Here is a 23,265-nt window from a genome sequence, read left to right as displayed (position 1 = left end):
ATAGGGGAAGATGCTGAAAGGTGAGAAAATGACACAGAACAGGGTCTTGATTTACAAATCTTTTTCTGCTGTTATTATTTATAGCTAGCATTTATGGAGTGCTCAATGTATGCCAGTCTTCTAAGCATCTTACACCTACAAGGAACATCGTGTTCACTCACCGCAGCAACAGTGTTGGGATAGGAGCTCCATTTTACAAATAAGAACACTGAGACACAGAAATAAGTCAGTTATCCAAGGTCACAGAGTCAATGAGAAAGCAGCTGTCTAAATCTAGGCAAAATGCAGAACCTAGTCTTCCTTTTTTTTTTGTAAATAAATTTGTTTATTTTATTTATTTTGGGCTGTGTTGGGTCTTTGTTGCTGCACGTGGACTTTCTTTCGTTGCAGCGAGCGGGGGCTACTCTTCGTTGCGTTGCGCGGGCTTCTCATTGCGGTGGCTTCTCTTGTTGTGGAGCACGGGCTCTAGAGCGCAGGCTCCGTAGTTGTGGCTCACAGGCTTAGCTGCTCCGCGGCATGTGGGATCTTCTCGGACTAGGGCTCGTACCCGTATCCTCTGCGTTGGCAGGTGGATTCTTAACCACTGTGCCACCAGGGAAGTCCCCAGAACCTACTCTTCTTAAGCACTATATAGCTTTACTAAACTGATTATTTCACCCAGAGCCTATTTTGCTAAGAGAAGGAGGCATTAGAAATCTAGAAAAGCTTTAGAGTTTTATTAAACGTGGCTAAAAATGAAAATCCGAAGTGAAAATCCAACACTTAATAAAACTTTGCATAAATACTCTTCCATTGTCCCTATGTGTATATTACCAAAGGAATTTGTGTCTTACCCTGGTACTTTATATATGCTTGTATTAAATAAACTCACTTATATTTACAAATATATAGTCCCATGATAAATTTGTTTGGTTTGGTACTTGTAGTACTTTGTAAATATGTATTTTTATGGAAATAAACTCACTTCAACACTGAATTAAATAAAAATCAGTTTCTTGCTACTTTGGTAACATGTACTGGTATGTGACTTGGAATTAGTCATTGCCCTTTTTTTATCTGCCTAATTTTCTCAATATAGCCAATGAATTCTCAATTCTTCTGTGAAACTTTTATGAGAGCATAAAGCAGGAAATGTTGTTTATGTTCTTGCAGTCTGAGGCATGGTTATAGGCAAGTTTTCTAAAATTAAAAACCACTTGGCGGGAGGACTTCCCTGGTGGCGCAGTGGATAAGACTCCACACTCCCAATGCAGGGGACTCAGGTTCAATCCCTGGTCAGGGAATTAGATCCCACATGCATGCCTCAACTAAGAGTTCACATGCCACAACTAAGGAGTTGGTGAGCTGCAAGTAAGGAGCTCAGCTGCTGCAACTAAGGAGCCCACATGCCACAACTAAGGAGCCTGCCTGCCACAACTAAGACCCTGCACAACTAAATAAATACATACATACATAAATATTTTTTTAAAAAAACCCACATAGCAGAACTTCCCTGGCAGTCCAGTGGTTAGGGCTCTGCACTTCCAATTCAATCCCATTGAATTGCGCTTCCAATTCAATGGGATTGAATCCATTGAACCCAGGGGGCATGGGTTCAATCCCTGGTGGGGGAACTAAGATTTCACAAGCCACGCAGGACAGCCAAAAAAAAAAAAAAAACATAGCAGTGCCACATTTTACTTGCTTGGAGACATTAGGTGTTTTATGTGGGTACATTTTGCAAATAAATGAAACAGGTTTTATTAAAAATAGATTTTACTTTGTTTCTCACTCTTTTATTATTACTTCTGTTTTAATTATTTAGGACCATCATTGTGACTTTTAAAGGCTTTTTTAACGTAATGTCCTTAGAGGCCTTGATATGTTTCATCATTAGTCTCTTCCTTCTTTCTGTTCCCTACCCTCATCCCAGTCTGTTTTGGAGTAACCTAGTAGGAATTGGCAGGGCAAACCCAGCAACCAAACTTGTTAAATCACAATGCTTAATTACATTCATCAGTGGTTCTCAAACTTCAATATGCAACAGAATCACCTGGAGGGCTGATTAAACCGTAGATTGCTGGACCCACCTTTAGAGCTTCTACTTCAGTAGCTCTGAGATAAGGTCCAAGAATTTGCATTTCTCATTTCTAACAATACCGGGTGATGCTGATGGTGCTGGTGCAATGACCACGTTGAGAACCACTGATACGCGTATGAAATGTGTTAATGAGAGCAGTTGTTTTTTTTCCTTCAAAATATATGTTTCTTGAAATCCCTTTCTTTACCCTAAATACTAATCACCTTAAAGCTTACAGAGAGGTGTCTCCCAGTTCTTATGTGCTAGATTTCAGTAATGAATTCCATATATATGTCCTTTATGATTTATAAGTTTTCATCATATTCTCTCTTGGCCTTTTTTTCCTCCATACCTACTATTTCCACATCCTGTGTTTCACTACACCGTGATCCTTTTTTCTCTTCTGCTCCAAAAGCCATGCATGTCCATATGCCTAGATAAGACCGTTTTTTGGAAGTACACAGGAGAGTCTTAATTATTTAAAACCCCAGAACCAAAATAAAGGAATAGACATTGTTTGAAAAATGTCCTTTTCCCTGTGTAGTTTGGGATTATGTAGTCCTAACCATAAGGAGAGTGGAGCTAATCATGTCATGTTGGAACTTAGATAATGAAATTACACTGCTAATTTATTTTTCTTCCATATAAATATGTATGTGTAGCATCTTGTTTCACTTGCCTTATAAAATGAATTTCTATTAAAAATAAGTTTCTTTTTTAAGAACTGGCCTAATGATATGATAGCTACATGGTTAATATGTACATATTTACACTGCTATTATCTATTATCCTTTGTAAACTTTGTGCTTTTTTTTTTTTTAAATCAGCTATTCCCCCGAAGGTGTACATGGTTGTATGTAATGAACAATTGCTTACTGTCAATATCTGGTAAGTCTTTCAGTTTTTAAATACCTTACAGTTGCTCCTATTTATGTTATCAGCTTTTATGACATATATTTTTCTCTGCAGGTAAAGCTTCTCAGCTTTATTCCCATAATTTACCAGGGCTTTTTGATTATGCGAGACAAATGCAAAAGTTACCCGTTTCTATTCCAGCACACAAACTCCCCGACAGAATACTGCCAAGGTAACTGTACATTTAACTATGTTTTCATCCTTATAGATAATATGTTAGTTCATTCTAAAAAATAGAAACACTACAGAAATTGAAAAAGCACGAGTTTGTAGAAATAACGTGTAATGAAAAACTGTAAGAAGTAATGTATTTTTACAAGTGTTTATCAGATTCTTCTAAAATTTTCTGCTTTATACTTTCTACTTATATCAAGCATTTTCTTTCTGAGTTTTTAATTGTTTTTCTACAAGGTTAAAACTATTTTTTTTCTGTAATTTGCTGGTAATTTTATGTCACATATAGTGTTTTTGACTTATTTGTGTCAGTCTGAATAAAATGAATTTTCTCCAAGTAGTTTCTAAACTTAGAAAATTTAAGTGAGTTATTAAATGAAGATTTTTGTTAGAAGATAACTACTACTTAGAAATCGAGATTTTTGCTTTTCTACTTTCAGGGATTTTTAGTTATGTTCTTTCTTCTTTTTGGTTATTATTATATTGGGCCTCATTTGTTGAGTAAAAATCTTTTGAGTTTGGTATAAATTGTATTTTACAAAAACTTTATAATGTAACCATTCTTCCTTTACAATATTAGTTGTAAAGCAACTAATGTAGAACCTTAACTTTTAAGTACCTTGAAAATCTATTGTTGTTAATTGCTGAGTTTACAGTATAGCTAACATTTGCCCCTTCGTGCACAAAAACTTTTAAGAAATTAACTTTTGGATGAAAATCGTTTTAAAATACACTGTAAGCTTTTCTGTCTTTAAAATAGATTACACTGAGTTTAACTGGATCTTTTCATGGTGACTTAATTATGATTATGAACTTGATTTATTACATTTGTATTATAATATCTGTAGTTGGACTTAGGGATATTGCTCCTGTAACTAGTCAGGAAGTTTCTTTCTTCCTGTACAGTTTATGTGCCCCTCTTTTTCTCCCAGCTGCCACTTTGTGCTGTTATTTTTCTGCCTACTTAAAGTATGACTCCATTCAGCTTTCTAACTTGATAATCCTAAATTCCTGTCAGCATGGAAACTGACCTCCAAGCTTTAAAAGTAAAGAGCCCCCAAAGAACGTAAGGCACATAAATGTTAATGCATTAACTTTTTGATATCGTTTTGTCAGAATAGAGACCTATTCTGATATCAGTTTGTGGCTCATCTTTTTACTTTCTCAGTGTTGTCTTTTGGTAAACCAAAGTTAATAATGTATTAAACAAATTCATTCAACAAATTGAATGCCACTCATAGTTTGAGGTGCTAAGGATATAGCAGTGAGAGAAATATCAATTTAAGTTTATCAGTATTTTCCTGTATGATTTATTTTTGCATTTTTAAAAGAAATCCCAGGACTTCCATGGTGGTCCAGTGGTTAAGACTTTGCCTTCCAATGCAAGGGGTGTGGGTTCCATTCCCCGTCGGGGAGCACATGCCTTGCGGCCAAAAACATAAAACAGAAGCAATATTGTAACAAATTCAATAAAAAGACTTAAAAAAAAAATCCCAAGGTCGTATTCTAAAATGTAAATATTTTATAGTTTTGTTTTTCATATTTAAATCCTTAATCCATTTGGAATTGATTAGGGGGAGTTGAGAAAGATATCCAATTTATTCTTATTTTTAATAGATGATCTGTTATGTCAGGACCAGTTTTTAAACAACTCATCTTTTCTCCACTGAACTGTAACAGTACTATATTTTCATATACTAACTTTGCCTACGTGTATTATATATTCATTTCCATTTCCATTTCCATTTAGGAAATTTGCTGTATCAGCAAAAATCCCTGAAACCAAGTGGTGTCAGAAGTGTTGTGTTGGTAAGTAAACTGTCCAAAATCATGTAGCTCTCCTGCTTTGCAGAGTGGGTAAGAAGATGCTGTGAGGCACATTTTTAAATCTAGCGTAAAACAGTACTACTCCAGGACGTTCTGCCAGTAATAGTTTATTTTTCCCTTTTAAATAAAATACATATATTGGTCATTCTATGTTCATATAGTACCTTGCACATGTAGTTGTTTTGCAGATAATTTATTGACTAGATAAATGGAGAATGACTATTACAGTACTTGATCACATCCTGTTCTCTAAGGAGCCCGTTACTGATCGTTCACCATTTTGCTTTGTAATGGCTTATGAGACTACATTTATTCACTCAGCATACTTATTATTTATTCTCATACCTTTAATAGATGAAACGTTATGCTTGTGATGTGAAGGTTATAGTCTCCCTGATCACACACCACTAGCCGAAAGTCCTCCCCAACCCCCGTAACAACTAGCTGGTTGATTTGCATCTAGGGAAAACCAAAAACAGTTTCCTTTCCTCCCTTAAAAAACTCTGAGGCAATTCAGTTTTATTATTTGTAAACCTGTTATCTTGAGATTTGATTAATGTCTTCATGTAGTGTGGCCCAAAGCATTACTGCCTCTGAACATGACTACCAAAAAGCACCCTGAATCACCTGCCCCTACACGTGCTGCAGCCATCAATTTGGGAAGTTCTCCCCAAACCTACTTAGACCCTTTCTTCAGGATCTTGCTAATCTCTCTGCTACCATAAGACCTCAAGTTCTTCTTCCTGCCCCCAGGCCCCATAACGACCAGCATTTTCACTTGGGAATACAAATAAAAATCCTACAAGTGATAAGGGAGTTTCCTGCTACTACCTGAAACAGCATTTCTTTTTCACTCTGCAGTCTAATTAAGAAATTGAACTGGCAGTCAACTTTTGTTGTTTGTTTTCAAAGTATGCAAATGTTACTGTAAGGACTTTTTTGTATTATAAGAAAACTTACATGTACTTTTTTGCCTTGACAGTGAGAAATCCTTACACAGGCCACAAATACCTATGTGGGGCACTTCAAACTAGCATTGTTCTATTAGAATGGGTTGAACCAATGCAGAAATTTATGTTAATTAAGGTAAGCATGAATGTCAACCTAAGTCATTTTTAGTATAAAAGCTTGTCAGTTTTCCTGTTCTTTCAGAAACTTTTTTTTTCCAGTTAATTCTCAAGATTTAATGTAATAATTTTGGATTATATGGCAGAGTGATGAAAATCTGCCCAATTATAAAAAACTCAGTTGACCTGATAGAAGTTTTGAAAGAGACTAGATAAATAGTTCAGGGGTATGGCAATGGGAGCTGGAAATACTGGATCACATACACAGTCTGATGTCAAGAACAGGAGGTACTAAGAGAGCAGTGAAATATTGTTTGAGTATGTTCTCTGGTTGACCTGCTCTATCACAGCAGAGGGACAACCTGCAGGTTGGCATTTTGCCTTAAAAAGTCAAGGGATAACCATAATGAAGGGGAAATTATTTGTTTTGGATATATGCCTATGTATTAATTTTCCCAGTCCTTCCCATGGATGGTGTTTTGTGCCTTAGTTTCTCTAGAACCTTTAAAGAAAAAAAAAATTTTTTGGCCACTCTGTGCTGCATGTGGGATTTTAGTTCCGTGACCAGGGATCTAACCCATGCCCCCTGCAATGGAAGTGCAGAGTCTTACCACTAGGGAGGTCCCTTTAATGAATATTTTTTAAAACATTTAATATTATTTAGCTATAAGTTAAATTTAGAGGAAAAACTGACTTAAAATGTATGAAGTGCTGGCTCAGTCACCCCAAGGAAATACCAAATGAATTTTTTAAGCTATTTTTAAGCTATTTTCTTCACTATTTTATATAGATTAAGTAGTCTTATTTCATGAGCATTTGATATCTCCATAGAAGTTGGGATCGGAATATAATTGGAGTGCATTCTTCCTCAATTATATAATATAGAGTTAGGATGTTTAAAGTATGGGCTTCTGTTATTTAAAATTTTATGAGTGACTGGGGAATCTAGTTTTAATTTTCACATCATTATTTATTAACCTCAAAATTAACTAGGGCTAAAGAAATGAAAAAAAGAGTTTCAAGAATTTACCACCCATTGAGGTAATATTTCCACAAATAAATTCACTGAAACAAAAATTCTTTAAACCAAAAACTGAAAGGGAAAATAGCCTTATAAATTATCCGAAGCAGAGCTGCTGAACCCAGCCCATTTCTGGCCACATGGTTTTGTTCTCAGTTCCTTTTTGTTCTTGCCTGTTTGACAAAAAGCATGGCGTATCCTAGATTGAGTGGTAAAGTGTATGTAGTTATTTTTCTATAGCCCTTTCCTTCCCTGTCTTCCTCCTTAGTCTCTTTTAGTATGTCCTTCCTATTCCTTTCATTCCTAACCTCTATCAGAATGAAAACAGTTTCATTACATCAGTTGTTCATGGACACTAATAGTCTGATTAAACCTTAGTATGAATGAATTTTATGTGTTACCTGATATGTTAAACTATTTATCCTAATACGTAATGAAAGACCGTTTTCTCTGTTAAAGGAATTTTATGTATTAAGAGCATGCAAGAGAGAAAATATACTTTGAAGACATGGGAAGCTTAAAAATTATCCATCCATGTCTTCTCTTTTCCGGATAGATGGTACCAGGGAGCCTGCCCCTGACTGATGAGGCCTGTTGCCAGTATTCTAGGAAGTTAGACTTACAGTACAGTTCTACTTGCAGGCCTCCTTCACGACTTCTTGCTCTTCCCACTTTACTTAAACTCCCTGAGCTACATGCCCCTATTTATTTCCCTTCATCTTAACCCAGTTCTTTCTCTGTGTCTCTTCTTCGAGATTTCTATATGTATATTTTGTTTCTATGTTTGGCATTATCTCAATTAGTATTTTTGATGTTTTCTATACTACAACTCTTACCAGATATGTTCAAAAACATTCTTATGCTTTCCATATACTTCCTCCTCATGAGATTTCTGAGTAAGTTTTTGCTTCTCTAGACTACGTTTTCAATATAAATAAAAGTTATAAATTGAAGCAGACATTCATGTACTTATTACGAATCAGGCAGAGTGTTGTTTAACTAGAGAGATAAAGAGTAAGATGTAGTCACTGCCCTCAAGGACCATCACCAATAGCGACTGGATTTTAAACTGTTATATGGGAATCCTCTTCTGTTAATGACTTATACATATTGTTTAGTTATTGTTGGAAGCTAAGTAGAAGTATCCACAATGTGTTGGTTTTCATATTTACTGAGGAAAAAATACGGAAGCATTTGTTTTCTTCCTGTCTTACTGCTCTTTCCACATTTCAAAGAGAATCTTTTTAAATGTTTTACCTTATTAAAAATAGGACAGATTTTATCCATAGCATATCCCCAGGTGGGAATGCTCCCAGAGAGGGTGTTTGGAGAGTGTTCGTGAAGGAGTGTCTAGACCTCTGGGATGGGGGCACTTGGGCATTCACGGGGAAGGAAGAATGTGGGAACAACAGGTGTGCACAGAGCTTCACGTTCCAGCCATGAGGACCACACTGCATCTTCTGACACTTTAAGACTAGTAGTTATGGGAGCCCCATTTCACCTGTTTATTTTCTCTATCATTTATTTTCTTTAGAATTTACAGTGAGTTACCAGAGTAAAAAATAAATCAGTTTCAGTAGTTTTTAGAGATACTAACAATAGCCATTTGGGAAGTATAATGGAAACACGGCCCATTTATAAGAGCAACAAAAATATAAAATATATTAAGAGTAGACTTAATAAAATACGTGTTAAGACCAATATATTTTTTAAAAACCTTTTTATCGTGAAGAAGAACGTTGCTAGCACCTCAGACCTCCCCGTGGCACCCCCTACAAAACAGCTGCCTTGTTTTCCATTTTTACCATGTAAGCATGCACTTCTAAACATTAGCGTTAGTTTTACCTGATATTTCAACTGTATACAAGTAGAATCATAAAGTATACATTCATTTGGGTCTCACTTCTGTGCAACATTATATTTGTGTAGTTGTTGGATATAGCCATAGTTTGTTCGTTTTCACTGTAGTCTAGTTTCCCATTGTGTGAATGTGTCATCATTTTATCCATTCTACCATTGATAGGCATTTGGGTTACTTCCAGTTTTTGTTATTCTGAGCAATGCAGCTTGTGCATATTTTTGCATGTCTCCTGTGGGTGCATGTAGTCATGTTCTCTAGAGTGTATAACTAAGAGTGTCATTGCTGGGTTCTAAGAGATGTGTATCTCGGCATTAATAGGTATTGTAATTAACCGTTGTGGTCACACCAGTTTATACTCCCACCATCAGCGTTAGGAGCATTTGTTTGCTCTTCTCTGAGTAACCCTTATTATTGTCGTTCTTCTGGCGGGTGTGTATGGTTATCTTGGTTTTATTCCCTGATTACTAATGAAGTTAATGTTTTCCTCTATTTTTCCAAACTTTCAGAGTGTGAATTTAGTCTCTTTGTAGCAAAATAAAAATAATTTTAAACTTATGTAAAATTAAAGTGGGTTGCATTTTAACTAAGTTAATTTATTAAATAGAATCACTTGAAATACAGGGCTAAATTTCTCTTATTTGTGGTTGTTGTTTTTTTTCTGTCCACACTTCTAAGGGGAATGTCTCTTGCTCATTAGCATTTCAGTTTTCTCATCCATGTTTGCTCAGCTGGTTAAGAAGGCAGAGGAGTAGTACTGAAGCAGCCTGGGATTAGGAGAGAGGAGACTCTGCCACACAGGGTGGGGGGCAGGGGGGACCCTGGGCCAGCCACCCAGTTGCTGGGTCTTAGTTTCCAACTCTGAAAAAAGAGGGTTGGACAGGTGATTTGTAAGTCTGTTTCACCCCAATATGCTAAAAATGTGTGGTTTTTAACTTAAAAATTTTTTGCAGTGCTTAACCTAAATTCTTTATAAAGATACTTTCTTATTTAGATTTTCTGCATACCCTGAGTTTCTGTGCAAAGAAGCAATCTTTATAGTAGAGAGTACTATTTTATATATTCTCATAAAACTAAAAATTCTTATTAGTGTTCTCATGAAATTTTTTTTGCTTTTGTTTTCCTTTGTTTAATATATTTTGGTTTTTTCTAGCACATAGATTTTCCTATACCGTGTCCACTTAGAATGTTTGAAATGCTGGTCGTTCCTGAACAGGAGTACCCTTTAGTTTGTGTTGGTGTCAGTAAAGGGAGAGACTTCAACCAGGTGGTTCGATTTGAAACAGTCAATCCAAATTCTACCTCTTCATGGTTTACAGAATCAGGTTTGTGATTTTTAATGAATTATTAAGTAATAAATTTACTATATCTTTCATTAGGCAAAGGTTATTTTTAAAGATCTTGCAAAGGCCCTTTGTTCGGAGTCTTTGGCAACTAAGGGGAATGTTAAAGAACCAATTTGCCAATAAATATTGATTAGTCAGGAGTTTGTGGGAAGCCTGAAAGAGTGTTCACAAAAGGAAAAGAATTGAGACTGAGTTTTTTTGGCATTGAAAAAAAATGATCACAGACGTTCACAAAAGTCTAAAGACAATTTCACGGCTTGCTGAATCCCAGGGGACTTGAAACAGCTTTCCTTTGAGGACACATTACTGAAGGAAAACATGGCCAGCCCTTGACAACATTATTGTGGCTTCTCTTTGGTGCCCCTAAGTCCTCTGTTAAATTCTCTCTTGAGAGGCCCATCTTCCCTTTGAGACACGGGGTGAACTCCTGCTTTCTAATCTCTTCCTCCCTATTTAACAAGAAGGGATTGTTGGTTGATTAATATTTTATTTAGTGAATTTCAGTTGTCTTAGTTCTCCCAAGCATTTTAATTTTAAATCCTTTTCTACTAATTGTTGAATGAAGGGCCTCATTTCCTGACAAAAGAATTTTGTCCCTTCCTTCCCAGGAACTTTTGATTACTTCTCTTACCATAATGAAATCCCTTTATTAGAAGTTAAACATGACAAATATAATTCATCTCTGGTTTTGAGATGATGAGACAGAGTAAGAGACAGAAAGTATGTTTAGGATTTTGTATCAGCTGAAATTATAAGCTAGTGGTTTCCTAAACTCTGCTGCACATTAGAATCCACCTGAGAAGCTTTTAACACTCTTGATACCTCAAGTCACACACACCCTCGATTAAATAAGAATATCTGGGGCCAGCAGCTGGGTGTCAGCAGATCTCCAAATGATTCCAGTGTTCGGGAACTAATTGTTATAAGCAATTTGTAAATCTCATTTTCCTGGCTTTCTATCTAGTAATGCTAGACTGGCTTCTTGACTAATTTTCACCAAGTGTGTAAGAGTCACAAAGATCTCATTGACCTGATGTACAGGAGGCCTATTCCATGTCCTTCCAATCCTGGTTAGTTACAGAAGTACCAGGTCTAAAATACGTGTGAAGGTCTGAAATACAGCCATCCATGGATTTATTAAGATTCTAAATACTGTAGGAAGTAGAAAACAGGCAAGCTAGACTTTGGATCAGACCCACTTTCCAGAAACAAAGGCCTATAGTTTAGCAGTTTCAGTTTTGATGTTCATACAAAGCTTGGGATATCCTACTTTTTGCTTCCTGGAAAACTATGTCATTTAAACATTTTCAGTTTGTGAAAACTTTCTTAAATCATTATTATAAAAATAGGGCCTCTATGCATTTTTATGGTGCTTCATACTTCTCAAAATACTTCAGTTTTCTTCTTAACTCATTTGGACCTGAAGTTATTTGTTTGACTCTCTGATTCATTCATTCAACAGATATTGAGAAGTATGTACACAGCACAGCCCCTGGCCTTCTAAGCTTAAAATCAGAAATTAATCATTGCCATAATATAGAAGATTAGACTCCTAATTTCACATATGAATAAAATAGTGGCATCACCAATAGTAATGACAATAGCTAACCCTCCATTAAGCACTCACTTAGTTTAGCTCTTGCATCAGATTTTGAATCCAAGCCGCCTGGCTTAACCACTACATATGTACAGCTAAAAATATGTATCCATTTCAAATTCAGTGATGTTCAGAATTCTTCTTTTTTTAATGTCTCTCCTTTAAATATTACTGTTTTCTGTAAGTTTTATCGAGTTTTTTGTGTTGTAGATACCCCACAGACAAGTGTTACTCATGTAACCCAGCTGGAGAGAGATACCATTCTTGTATGCTTGGACTGTAAGTTTTTATTTATGAATATCTTATCTTAATGAGTTTTTTTAATCTTAGTTTCTGAGTGACTTTTTTTCTTTCTAGGTTGTATAAAAATAGTAAATCTGCAAGGAAGATTAAAATCTAGCAGAAAACTATCATCAGAACTCACCTTTGATTTCCAGATTGAATCAATAGGTAAGCCAGAGTTTTGTGTTTCTTGTTTGATTGCATTATGAACTGCTTAAAATAATTTGTCTAATAATTATTTGAAATTATAAAAATATATTACTAAGGGCTCATTCTTTTAAATTGTAGGATGTAACGAATATGAGGTGAATATCAGTCTTTGCTTTTACACATTCTCTAAAATAGTTTAACAACCATAACATAATCTGTAAATAATGTTATTTTCCCTACAGATTTGGCATTTTCAAAATAAATAATTAAATATCATTATTCATAACCTAGTTGTGAACTTCCATTTTCTCCAGACTCCTGCACAGTTCCCCTATAAGTACTTTAAAATTTAGTACTCAGTACAGTCTATTGTATTTTTGCTGTTGTAGCTCCTGATCAGAGAGATCCATACGGATGTGGAATTCCCTTCTTGCCGTTTTTACATTTTGCTTGATGAGTTTTTTCTGAAAACGGATTTCTTACACAATCAGTATTCTAAAATGATTACATTCAGGAAAAGTAAGGTGAAATGATCATACACAGTTTTTCTGGTGTCCTTTATCAGTAAAGATACTTGCATGTATATGCATTGGCGGACAGTAGGGCCAAGGGCAGATAGTTCATTTGTCTTATTCTTGGTCCTACTTTTATTCTTTCTCCCAGTTAGAATGCCTCTCTCCCAAGAAGCAAACACTGATGATAATAAGAAGTCAGTTTTGAGGGACATCTGCTCAAGATGTTAAAATGGAATCCATATTTAAAAACACATAGCTAGCTCAATAAAGAAGACAAAGAACAGAAACTCAAACTAGTGTGCACTCCTGAGTGGTAAAGAAGACTAGCAGTGTCCCACAGGAGATGGGGAACCAGAGCCAGCCTTGTGGTTTGAGGTGCCTACTAATCAAGACTCTCCCCACATAAGGCCTCGTGGTTTTATAGGGGATTTTTATCCACCGTTGAAAGAAGGAATCGTTCCTGTGCTCTACAGACTGCTTCAGATTGTAGACAAAGAAGGAATGCAGAATAAATCAGTGTTTAACACTATTGATACTAAAATCAGTTAAATTATACAGAAAACAAAATTACCCAATCTCATGAAAATAGATTTTGGAAAATCTGTATAAAATACTAGCAAATAGAATTCCATATCATCAAATAGTAGACTTTACCTCAGAAAAGCAAAGATGGTTCAACACCAGAAAATTTATTTGTGTAATATAGCACATTAAAGATTAAAAGCGAAAAGTTATGTAACTCTTCAGTAGATGCACAAAAAGCATTCAGTAAAATCTGTCATTCATGATTTTTTAAAAAAAAACAACTTTTTAGAAATTAGGAGTAGAAGGAAATGTCCTTCATCTAGCAAAGCCTATTAAAAGTATTGTGTTTAATGGTTAAACTAATTCCCATTAAGTTGGAGAATGAGATAAGGATGTTTGCTATCATCACATTTCAACATAGTCTCATTGGGCTATGAAAAGGGAACTATGAGGATTAGAAAGATATAAGTAGAAAGTCCTTTTTTTGCTGATGGTATGAATATCTACTAGAATATACAACTCTAAACTGTTAGAACCAATAAGAAAATTCAGAGTTGCTAGATATGAGTAACACAGATGGATAGCTTTCTGATATGCCAGTAAGACATGTAATCAAACATATTTAAGACCATCATCTAGGAAATTCCAAATTATTGTTTAAAAGCATAAAAGAAGATTTATACAAATGAACTACACCGCATCCATGGATAGAAACACTGAATATGGGAAAGATGTCAGTTCTTCACAAATTAATCCACACATTCAGTGCATTTGCAATAAAAATCCCAGTAAGGTATTTTCTGCCACTTGATAAGCTGATCTTAAAATTCATATGGAAAAGCTAAAGGCCAAGAACAGTAAAATACATTTTGATGAATACTTGCTCTACTTGATATTGAAACTTACTATAAATCCATAGTGATTAAGACAGTGTGGGATCAACACAGGGATAAATAGAAGAGGCTCAGAAATAGACCTACGTGTAATTGGAAATTTACATCATATGTCAGTGGGGAAGTGAGGTCCTGTTCAACAAATGATGCTGGTACAATTGGTTATCTGCAGGAAACAAAATCAGACTTTTTCCTCACTGAATACACACAAAAATATATGTTAAATATGTAAACACAAAAAGCAAAACTAGAATTTTTAGAAGGCACATATGCCTGTATCCCAGTAATTCTATTTCTAGGTGTCTACCCCAGAGAAAATTTTGTACATGTATTTAAGAAGAGGTACAAGAATGTTTATTGCAGCATTTTTGTAACAAAAAAATTAGAAACATCATTTGGTTCATCATACTAAATGTATGAAAGTTGGAAACATCCAATATAAAGTTTACACTGATAATGTGAACTTACTGTGTTGTAATAGTAAAAACATGCATGAGAACAACAAATACCAAGTACATAACAGTGGTTATCTCAGGGAGGAAGGAAAGGTTAGAATACAACTAGAGTAGGAGTTTATAGGGATGCTGGCTGTATTCATTTTTATTTAAAACAAAAAGCAAATATGGCAAAATGTTAGCATTTGAGAGTTAAATGGTGGATACATGTGCTTTTAGGCTATTCTCATATTTTTCTATATGTTTGAAATATTTTATCAAAACAAAAATTTCTATAGCAAAAAATATTTTCAGTGAATTTTCTTTTTCTTATCAAAAAGATGAGTAAGGTCTGTATAGTATTTTTACTGTGTAGTTCTAGGCAGTATGGTAAAGATGCCATTATAAATATGGAATGACTAACACTAGTTATTAATTGAAATATTGTTATGCAAGGTAGAAAGAGGGATGAAATAATGCTTATCAGTTGAACTCTTGTACTATTAACAGTAACTGAGCTGTTCTTGCCTGCTAGTTTGCCTGCAGGACAGTGTGCTAGCTTTCTGGAAACATGGAATGCAAGGTAGAAGTTTTAGATCTAATGAGGTAAGTAATCTTTTAAAAAATTCTGTCCATTAAATAGTCATGAAGCATTATCAAATTCTACATCACACAATATTCTTTAACTTTGGAAAATTCCTGATTGATGCAAGGAATACTTGATTTGCTAATTTTATTGATATTTTCTGTATTCAATCTAGTGATAAAATTAATGGCGCATACTTTATGGCAACCTCTCTCTGTCCGTTCAGTCAAACAGTTTCAGTGCATATTTTATGTGCTTCCAGATAATCACCCTTATATTCAGAACAAGAACTTCCTAAATACTGCTAACAGTGAGCCAACTCTGATTTTCTTTCAACCTTCCCAGGCTGTCACCTGGAACAAGAGTACTGATGGAGGCTCTCTCTGTCTTGAAGCACCTTTTCTACTTTGTATTTCAGAAATAATGACCAATGCAGACGATAAGTAAAGGGTTCCACATTTCTCTTGAAGCCACCTTGCCTATTTCTGGTATTCTTATCTCCTTAGTCCTTCCTACCTTAATTTAACTCCCGGAATAATTGAACTCCAAGTCATATGACATGTTTAATTCAGTTCATCATTTATGCCAGAAAGTGCTGGGGTTATAAGCATGAACAAGACTTGGTACTTGCCCCCTAGAATATTACAGGCAAGTAAAATCATCCTAAGTTCTTTCAATAACCCCAAGCCAGTCTCATTAGTAACTTTTACTTGAGCGTTGGCAGGAAGGGAAAACATTAGGTGCCTCAAGCAAGAAAATAGCTCATTTGTGTTTTAAACTGTCGGTAGTTAAGATCAGCATTTCTTCTAACCAGTCAACAGTATAGCAGAATGATCATGAGCGTGGGTTCCTGAGGAGACACCCGGGTTCAGTCTCAACTCTCCTGTTCAGTAACTGTGTGACCTTGACATATCACTTAACTTCTCTTTGCCTGTATTTTTTCATCTGTGAATTGAGGATAACAGCATAGTACTTATTTCATAGGGTTGCTAAGATTAAACAAAAGGAAGTATGTGATGTGCTTGGCACAATGCCTGGCCTATGGTAAGTATTCAAGAAAGGTGGATGCCAGTATGTTTCTTTTTTAAGATTTTTTTTTGTTTTAATATGGACCACTTTTAAAGTCTTTATTGAATTTGTTACAACATTGCTTCCGTTTTATGTTTCGGTTTTTTGGCCACAAGGCATGTGAGATCTTAGCTCCCCAACCAGGGATCGAACCTGTACCCCCTGCATTGGAAGGCGAAGTCTTTAACCACTGGACCGCCCAGGGAAGTCCCCTGCCAGTGTGTTTCTAGGATTAATTCCCGCAAGAGGGCTCACCTCTCAGGAAGATTTTTTTTTTTTAATCACCTGAGGGAATGGAGCCTGGAGATAAGAATAGTCAACAGCTAATAAACACCAGGCAGAGAAAGAAAGGCATCATAGGATACAAGAGAATGGTTTAAAAAAGATAGTTTGCTCAAACAATCACCTGAGGGGCTTTTTCACACTACATAAGCAGCCCTTACTAAATACAACCTCTCCAAAAATGCTATGTCCTTCAAGTAGGCAAATCCCAAAATATTGAATACTTTGAAGATCATGGTGATGAACCGTTACTACTGAAGTGAGCATGGTGTATCCTTCAGGTGTGCTAAGTTACAAAAGGAGTCAAGAATCACTGACTGCTGTTTCCAGAATAATTTCAGTTTCAAAATCAAATTGTTTTTTCAGCCTACCAAATTTTGGGGAGAAGCTACTGCCATTATAATTGGGAATGTTTTGCTTTCAGTAAGCAATAAACAATGGGTTTCTCTTTCTCCTGTAGCCTTAGTCTTAACTCCCCAACTGGGAATGGTCACACTGAGGACTTCTTTAAGGACATATACCATTAGAAAATATTATTTCAGGAGACTTGGAAAGAAATGGGAAAGAGAATTGTTATCTACTGAGCATTTCCTTAGCTAGGCATTATACCCATTAATACTTACAAGAATACTGCAAGATACCACTGCAAAGTAAACACTGTCTATCCCATTTTGCAGAAGGTAAAACCGTTTCCAACAAATTACATACCTTGTGCAATTGTCACAGCTAGTAAGTGGGAGAACTGGGATTTAAACTGGAATCATGAGTTTGTCCCACCATACCACACTGCAGCCTTTTAAGTGAAAGGACCAGACCTAAGTGGCTTACTACTGCAAGAGTCTTGCTATTAGCATTAAGGTGACTGATAGGAGGTTTCTGATAAATAAAACGGACTAGGTGCTTTGCTTTTAACTTTTTCCATTGCAGTCTGTATGCCAGCAAATGGTTTACTACTCTCATGTTTTATGATTAATTCAAAATTAGCCAGATTTTTCCTGGACTAACAAATGGATGCACTTATGTGCTGATTTAACAAGTTAACAGTCATACAGGGATCTATTTCCACCTTAGGACTTATGCTTCTCTTCTATAGAGTTATAAATTAAATGTCCATATAAAATTTTGTGCCTTTCATTTCAGAAATTAAATTGATATTTTAATTGAACAGGTAACACAAGAAATTTCAGATAGCACGAGAATTTTCAGACTGCTTGGATCTGACAGGTATGAAAAGGAGTTGTATTAAATACATAGTTCTAAACATGTTTTATAAATCCAACATGAAACTGGTTTCTTTTTTGAGAGAATTGAAATTTCTACAGTAATATATTCAACATTATATTTTTCATAATATAAGAATTCACAGGTCAGAAAGTTATGAAACCTTTGAGAATGTGCCTGATCTTCCAGTTACCAAGAATGTATAGATCTGTCAGTACTACTTTTGCATTAAACGTAATATCTAAAGTATGATTTACAGGACAAGAAAGAGGAGATACCATATGCTAGCAAACAGAAAAGTTTTCAGTTTTAGTACCAATAGGATTTGGAGTTCTATTCTGATTTACTTTCTGATTCTTGAACTACAGATTGTTTTCAGAATTCATGATAAGAATTAAGTTCCCCCAACTTATTCCTAGTACAGGTTTTACCCCTCTGACTCTTAGGACAGCACTGGCTTAGAGGTGGGAGGTGGTGGGCAACAAAGGTGTACTTCCCAGAGCTGGAACTGACTCTTCAATCATAGTGATTTGCAAATGGTTTCGGCCCACATATCAGATAAGGAGCATTTATTAGAGGCATACAATGAAGAAGCAGTGGAAGAATTTTCTGCTAACACTAGTTTTCAAGAATAACTTTGTTTTGTTGTATGTTTTTTGTTTGTTTGTTATTTTAGGGTCGTGGTTTTGGAAAGTAGGCCAACTGATAACCCCACGGCAAATAGCAATTTATACATCCTCGCGGGTCATGAAAACAGTTACTGAGAAATGCTGTGCTTCGACAGTTAGCTCTAGAGAGAAAGAACACTACCACTGCAACATTAACGGATGCTCGAAGCTGTACAAAAGCTGCAGTTACCTGGCTTCAGTTGCTTGTAATTTATTGTGGCATGAGACAAGATGGGGAAATGTTTTGTTTTAAGTGGTATGGATATATTTAGCATATTGAAACCACACAAGTGCTTAATTCACTGTTATGTAATCTTTGTACATATAGGCAGTATTTTTCTGTGAAACTTCATATTGCTGAAGACATACACTAAGAATTTATGTAGATAATGTATTTTATGAGATGTACAAGTTAAGTGTCTTATCTGTACAGATGTAAATGTTGATGAAAATGCAATTGGGATTGATATTTTAAGAATCCTTTAGTATATTCTTGGGTGCGGCTATATTACAAAATGGGATGCTGGCAATGAAACCGTACATTTAACACTATTGTATTTTTATTATATGTAATTTAGTAATATGAAGATAAATCTTGTAACTTTTAAAATTGCAATGGAGGCTGTAATCATTTTATAATCTTGTTTTTAATTTTAATGCAAGTACACTGGTGTGTTTATATTTGCACAAAGTATTGATATGTGATGTATTAAGTCACAAAAGTAAGCTGTGACATCGTCAATATGCATTTGGCTCCCCAGCATCTTTTTAAAATGTATTTGGATTGTTTTCTATGTGAAACAAACCAATTAACCCCCTGTTGTAGTAACTGATCTTTTTATATTTCAGCAGAATCCTGTAAGATTGCTTGTCTGTGCTTAAAAACAATACCTTCGAAAAAATTTTTGAATCACAGAATAGCGGTACCGTGACGTAGCACTGCAGTTGTCTGAATTACAGTATGCACAAAGTATAAGTTAGCATTATCAAAGAGTCCACACTAAACATTTCTTATCATCACTTTGAAGAACTATAACATTCCATAGAGCGAAGTGGTTCAAATTTCTAGTGGGATTTTTACTTTTGTTGGCCTTATTTTATGATCATTTTCATGTTTCTTTTGATTTAGAGTATTAACACTTGGCCAAAATAATTTAGTTACTACCTCATATAAACAATATAATGGTTACTACACATCACAGGAACTTAGTTTTGGTTAAAGTCATTTTTGATTGCTTTTTTCCAGTGGAATATGTATATACCAAGTTTTAGAAAAATGCACACTTTGGCTCTTTTTTGCTATATGTTCTTTATATTTTAATGTGAATATATACACAAAGAACAAACTAAATTGTGATTTATGTTCTTCATTTATTTTAATTGACAGTCCTTTTAAATATGTTCCTGATTGTACATAGTGTAAAATAAACATGTTTTTTAACATGCTGTTGTATAGTAGCTTGTCATCCGGCTTAATCTGTATATAGTGAGACTAAAACATATTAAGTAGAAAAAGTTTTTTAATTATTCTAAAATCCTTAGGTAACCATTCTGATCCTTCAGATCCTGATTTTTTATTTGGTCTGTCTCCTCAATTTCATAAAGGGGTAATATTCCCACATTTGTGAAAAGGGCATCTTTTGTAGAATCTTCAATTTCCCGATCAGGAAAATTGGTGAAACATTCATAATCTTTTGGTTAGAGCGGGGCTCGGCAGACTGCACTTCTCAGCCCAATCCTGCGTAATGCCTATTTTTATAAATGAATTTTATTGGAACAAATTCGTTTGCATGTTGTCTATAGCTGCTTTTGCAAAAAATACAGTTTCCCCCAAAAAACTATATTACCCACAGAGCCTAAAACATTTACCATCTGACCCTTTATAGAAAGAGTTTGCTGACTCCTGGGTTAGAAAAAGGAAGGGAGAATGCAGTTCTGGAGGCAAGGCGGGGAAGATTATATGTGGGAAGAACTGGGTTGGGGATCACGAGGTGACATTTCTACTCTTGTTAATGCTCCTGCCTGTTGTTAGGACCTTGGATAATTAACTCCAGAACAGTTTCCTTATCTAAAAATGTGACTTCTAAATCATACAGTTGTTAATAATCATAGCAGTTGTGTACATTTATCACTCTGCTCAAATACATTCTGACTAATCTTAGCATTAATAACTGAATAATGACTGTTTTAAAAACACATCTTTATCAGTATAACATTATCATCAGTTTATTGAAAAACAGACTCATGAAAAAGATTTTCAAGAAATCAATATTCTTTCCTGGGCATTTATTGACAAGGTGGTTGATCCTTTTTCTGGGCCACTGTTTTTTCTAATTTCCAAGTCCTATAAATTATATAAAGGGTCACATCTCAAAAAAAATAAACTTTCACGTTTAACTGTCAAGCATTTCAAAATATTTCCAGAAGATAACGTATACAACTGGTTGTGTGTTATCTATACAGACCCCTGGAATCAGTCTTTGAGAGAGAGGCCCAGTAACCTATGTTTCTATGAAGTTGTACAAATGATTTTGATGTGCAGCTCTTCATGAGAACCACTGGCCCAACATTGAATTTAAATCAGTGTTTCTGAGTGTGGTCCAAGTATCACTCGCCTTAGAATAATCTTTGATGACACTTAAGAATGCGATAAGAATGTAGCCACTAACTTCTGATTGAGGATCTTTATTCACTCAAAAGGAAGAGAGCCACTGACTGAAATGTTGGAAAAGATCTGTTTCATCTTCATTGAAGTTTAAAGCTGTCTGTCTTGTTAGCTAGTTTCTTAGACATTGGTGTTGAGAAGAATGAGATCAATTGTTTCCGGGCCTTACTGGCATCATTAATCTTGCTAGTATGTCCCCAATTTCAGTAGAGACCAGGAAATAAAGGATAGGTATCCCTTTTTACCATTACTAGAAGAAGGATAAAAGTGTGCTATACAAAATATAATAATAAGTGCCCAATGCATGTGTTTGTGCTGTTCCACATGCTATATATATAGATTCTCCCACTGAAGTCCCAGAACAGCCCAATGAGGTAGGTAGGTATTGTTAACACCATTTTACAGATGAAGAAACTAAGGCACAGAAAGATTAAAAAACTTGCCCAAGAATATAGCCGGGAAGTAGTAGAGCTAGGATTTGAACCTGGGCACTCAGTTCAAAGTGTATACTCTTAACTACTGTGCTAAACTATGTACCACACAGAATATATGCAGTATATTCACCACCCTCTAAAATACACTCTAGCATTTCTCCCCTGAAATTAGACTTATTTTCTCCAGGAATTGGATTTCAAATTCTGATTTTCACTGTCTCTTTGCAGCAAGAGAAATTAACTCTCTGTCTTAATTTTTCACTTTATCAAAAAGGATTTTCCTTATTCAAAGTGTTTTGTGTAAGAATAAAAGGATTTGCATGTAATTAATTTTACAATTAAAGCTTATGAAATATGTCTAGTCAAAACTCATTACAAAGACTTTCTTTTAGTTTGTTCTTATGAGATAATTATTTAACCAACATACCTTGATCATTTACAGTAGATCCAAGCTCTTTACTGGCAGTGCGGAAAAGATGGAAAATCGTCATTCCCAGTATTCCAGGAGCACACTTGGATGAATAAAGATAGATTTAAAGAACAATGCAGAAGGCTGTGCCTAATTCTGGTTTGGGAAAAGGAAAGCCTTTGTGCAGAACGTTGTATATAAGCCAGGTTGTTGATAGATGAAGAGGAGTGTATCAAGTGCAGAAAAAAATCAGGGTAGGGAGCTGTAGGCTAGACTAAGGGATATGCAAAAATGCCGCTTGTTCAAGGAATAGTGACGTTAAATGCGGCTGAGCTTAGAGTGTGTGGAGCAGAGTAACAAGGCGTGAAGCTAGAAAATAGGGATGGGCCTGATTGTGAAGAGCTTTCTAATGAGAAGAGTAGCTCTAATAGTCAACAGTTATGGAAACTGCAGAGATCAAATACCATGAAGATGAAAATAGCTGTTGGCAAAAAAATAAATAAGGGGGAGGGACTTCCCTGGCGGTCCAGTGGTTAAGACTCAGTACTTCCAATGCAGGGGATGCAGGTTCGATCCCTGGTGGAGGAACTAGGATCCCACATGCTGCGTGGTGCGGTCAAAAAAAGAAAGAAAGAAAAAAAAAACAGCCGTTGGGTTTGTACCTAAGGTTATGGTGATCTCTTGTATCCTTACTGAGAAAGTTACCTAAATAGCATGATGAGGGCAAAAATTATCGATAGAGAAATAAGTTGATGTTAAGTTTACCTGGGAGTATGTTTGGTCTTGAAGGAGGTAAAGGTTTGTGTTTTTGTTTTTATCTCTGTTTTTTGTTTCTAAAGATGGGCAGAGATTAGAACATATTTCTAAGCAAATGAAGGAAATGGAAAATGGAAGATAGATGACAAAAAGGGAGAAGTGTTACCTCTGAGGGAAGAAGGGAAGTATCGACATCCTAAATCTGGGCATGATGGAGAGCATTTTACTGATGCTAAACAAAGTGTGTATGTGCTCATTAACAACAGAGATAGTGTTTCCAAGTTCCTCTTGGAAACAAGAAGGGTAGACTGGCAAAAATTATCTATTCCATTGTTAATACTTATACCTCCATATAGCATTCGTCACATTACTTGTTTGCCTGACTTGATTCCCCACTGGGTGGCAAACATGTCTCTCACTCTGAATCAGCCCCACGTTAACTAGTACGATGCTTGCTGAATTATGAAAATGGCAGCAGTGGACCACAGGTAATACATAAAACTGCTTGTTACC

General features: G+C 35.5%; 1 protein-coding gene across 3 annotated transcripts in view; it reads left to right on the top strand.

The window, feature by feature from the left end:
• The window catches only part of MAP4K3 (mitogen-activated protein kinase kinase kinase kinase 3), a 189,765-nt gene extending 169,897 nt beyond the window's left edge, over window positions 1–19,868 (top strand). For all 3 annotated transcript variants that reach the window (XM_082851871.1, XM_082851870.1, XM_082851872.1), the window contains 10 exons: window positions 2,887–2,947; window positions 3,029–3,146; window positions 4,899–4,957; window positions 5,958–6,061; window positions 10,075–10,246; window positions 12,075–12,143; window positions 12,222–12,314; window positions 15,199–15,269; window positions 17,768–17,823; window positions 18,497–19,868. In XM_082851871.1, the coding sequence (XP_082707997.1) occupies window positions 2,887–2,947; window positions 3,029–3,146; window positions 4,899–4,957; window positions 5,958–6,061; window positions 10,075–10,246; window positions 12,075–12,143; window positions 12,222–12,314; window positions 15,199–15,269; window positions 17,768–17,823; window positions 18,497–18,584 (891 nt within the window). In that variant the 3' untranslated portion in view covers window positions 18,585–19,868. The remainder of the gene's footprint in view (window positions 1–2,886; window positions 2,948–3,028; window positions 3,147–4,898; window positions 4,958–5,957; window positions 6,062–10,074; window positions 10,247–12,074; window positions 12,144–12,221; window positions 12,315–15,198; window positions 15,270–17,767; window positions 17,824–18,496) is intronic.
• The last annotated feature ends 3,397 nt before the right edge of the window (window positions 19,869–23,265 follow it).

This window comes from Leucopleurus acutus, assembly GCF_964270905.1.
Source record: "Leucopleurus acutus genome assembly, chromosome: 12".
Taxonomy (NCBI): Eukaryota; Metazoa; Chordata; class Mammalia; order Artiodactyla; family Delphinidae; genus Leucopleurus; species Leucopleurus acutus.
This window is presented reverse-complemented; position numbering and strand designations above follow the sequence as displayed.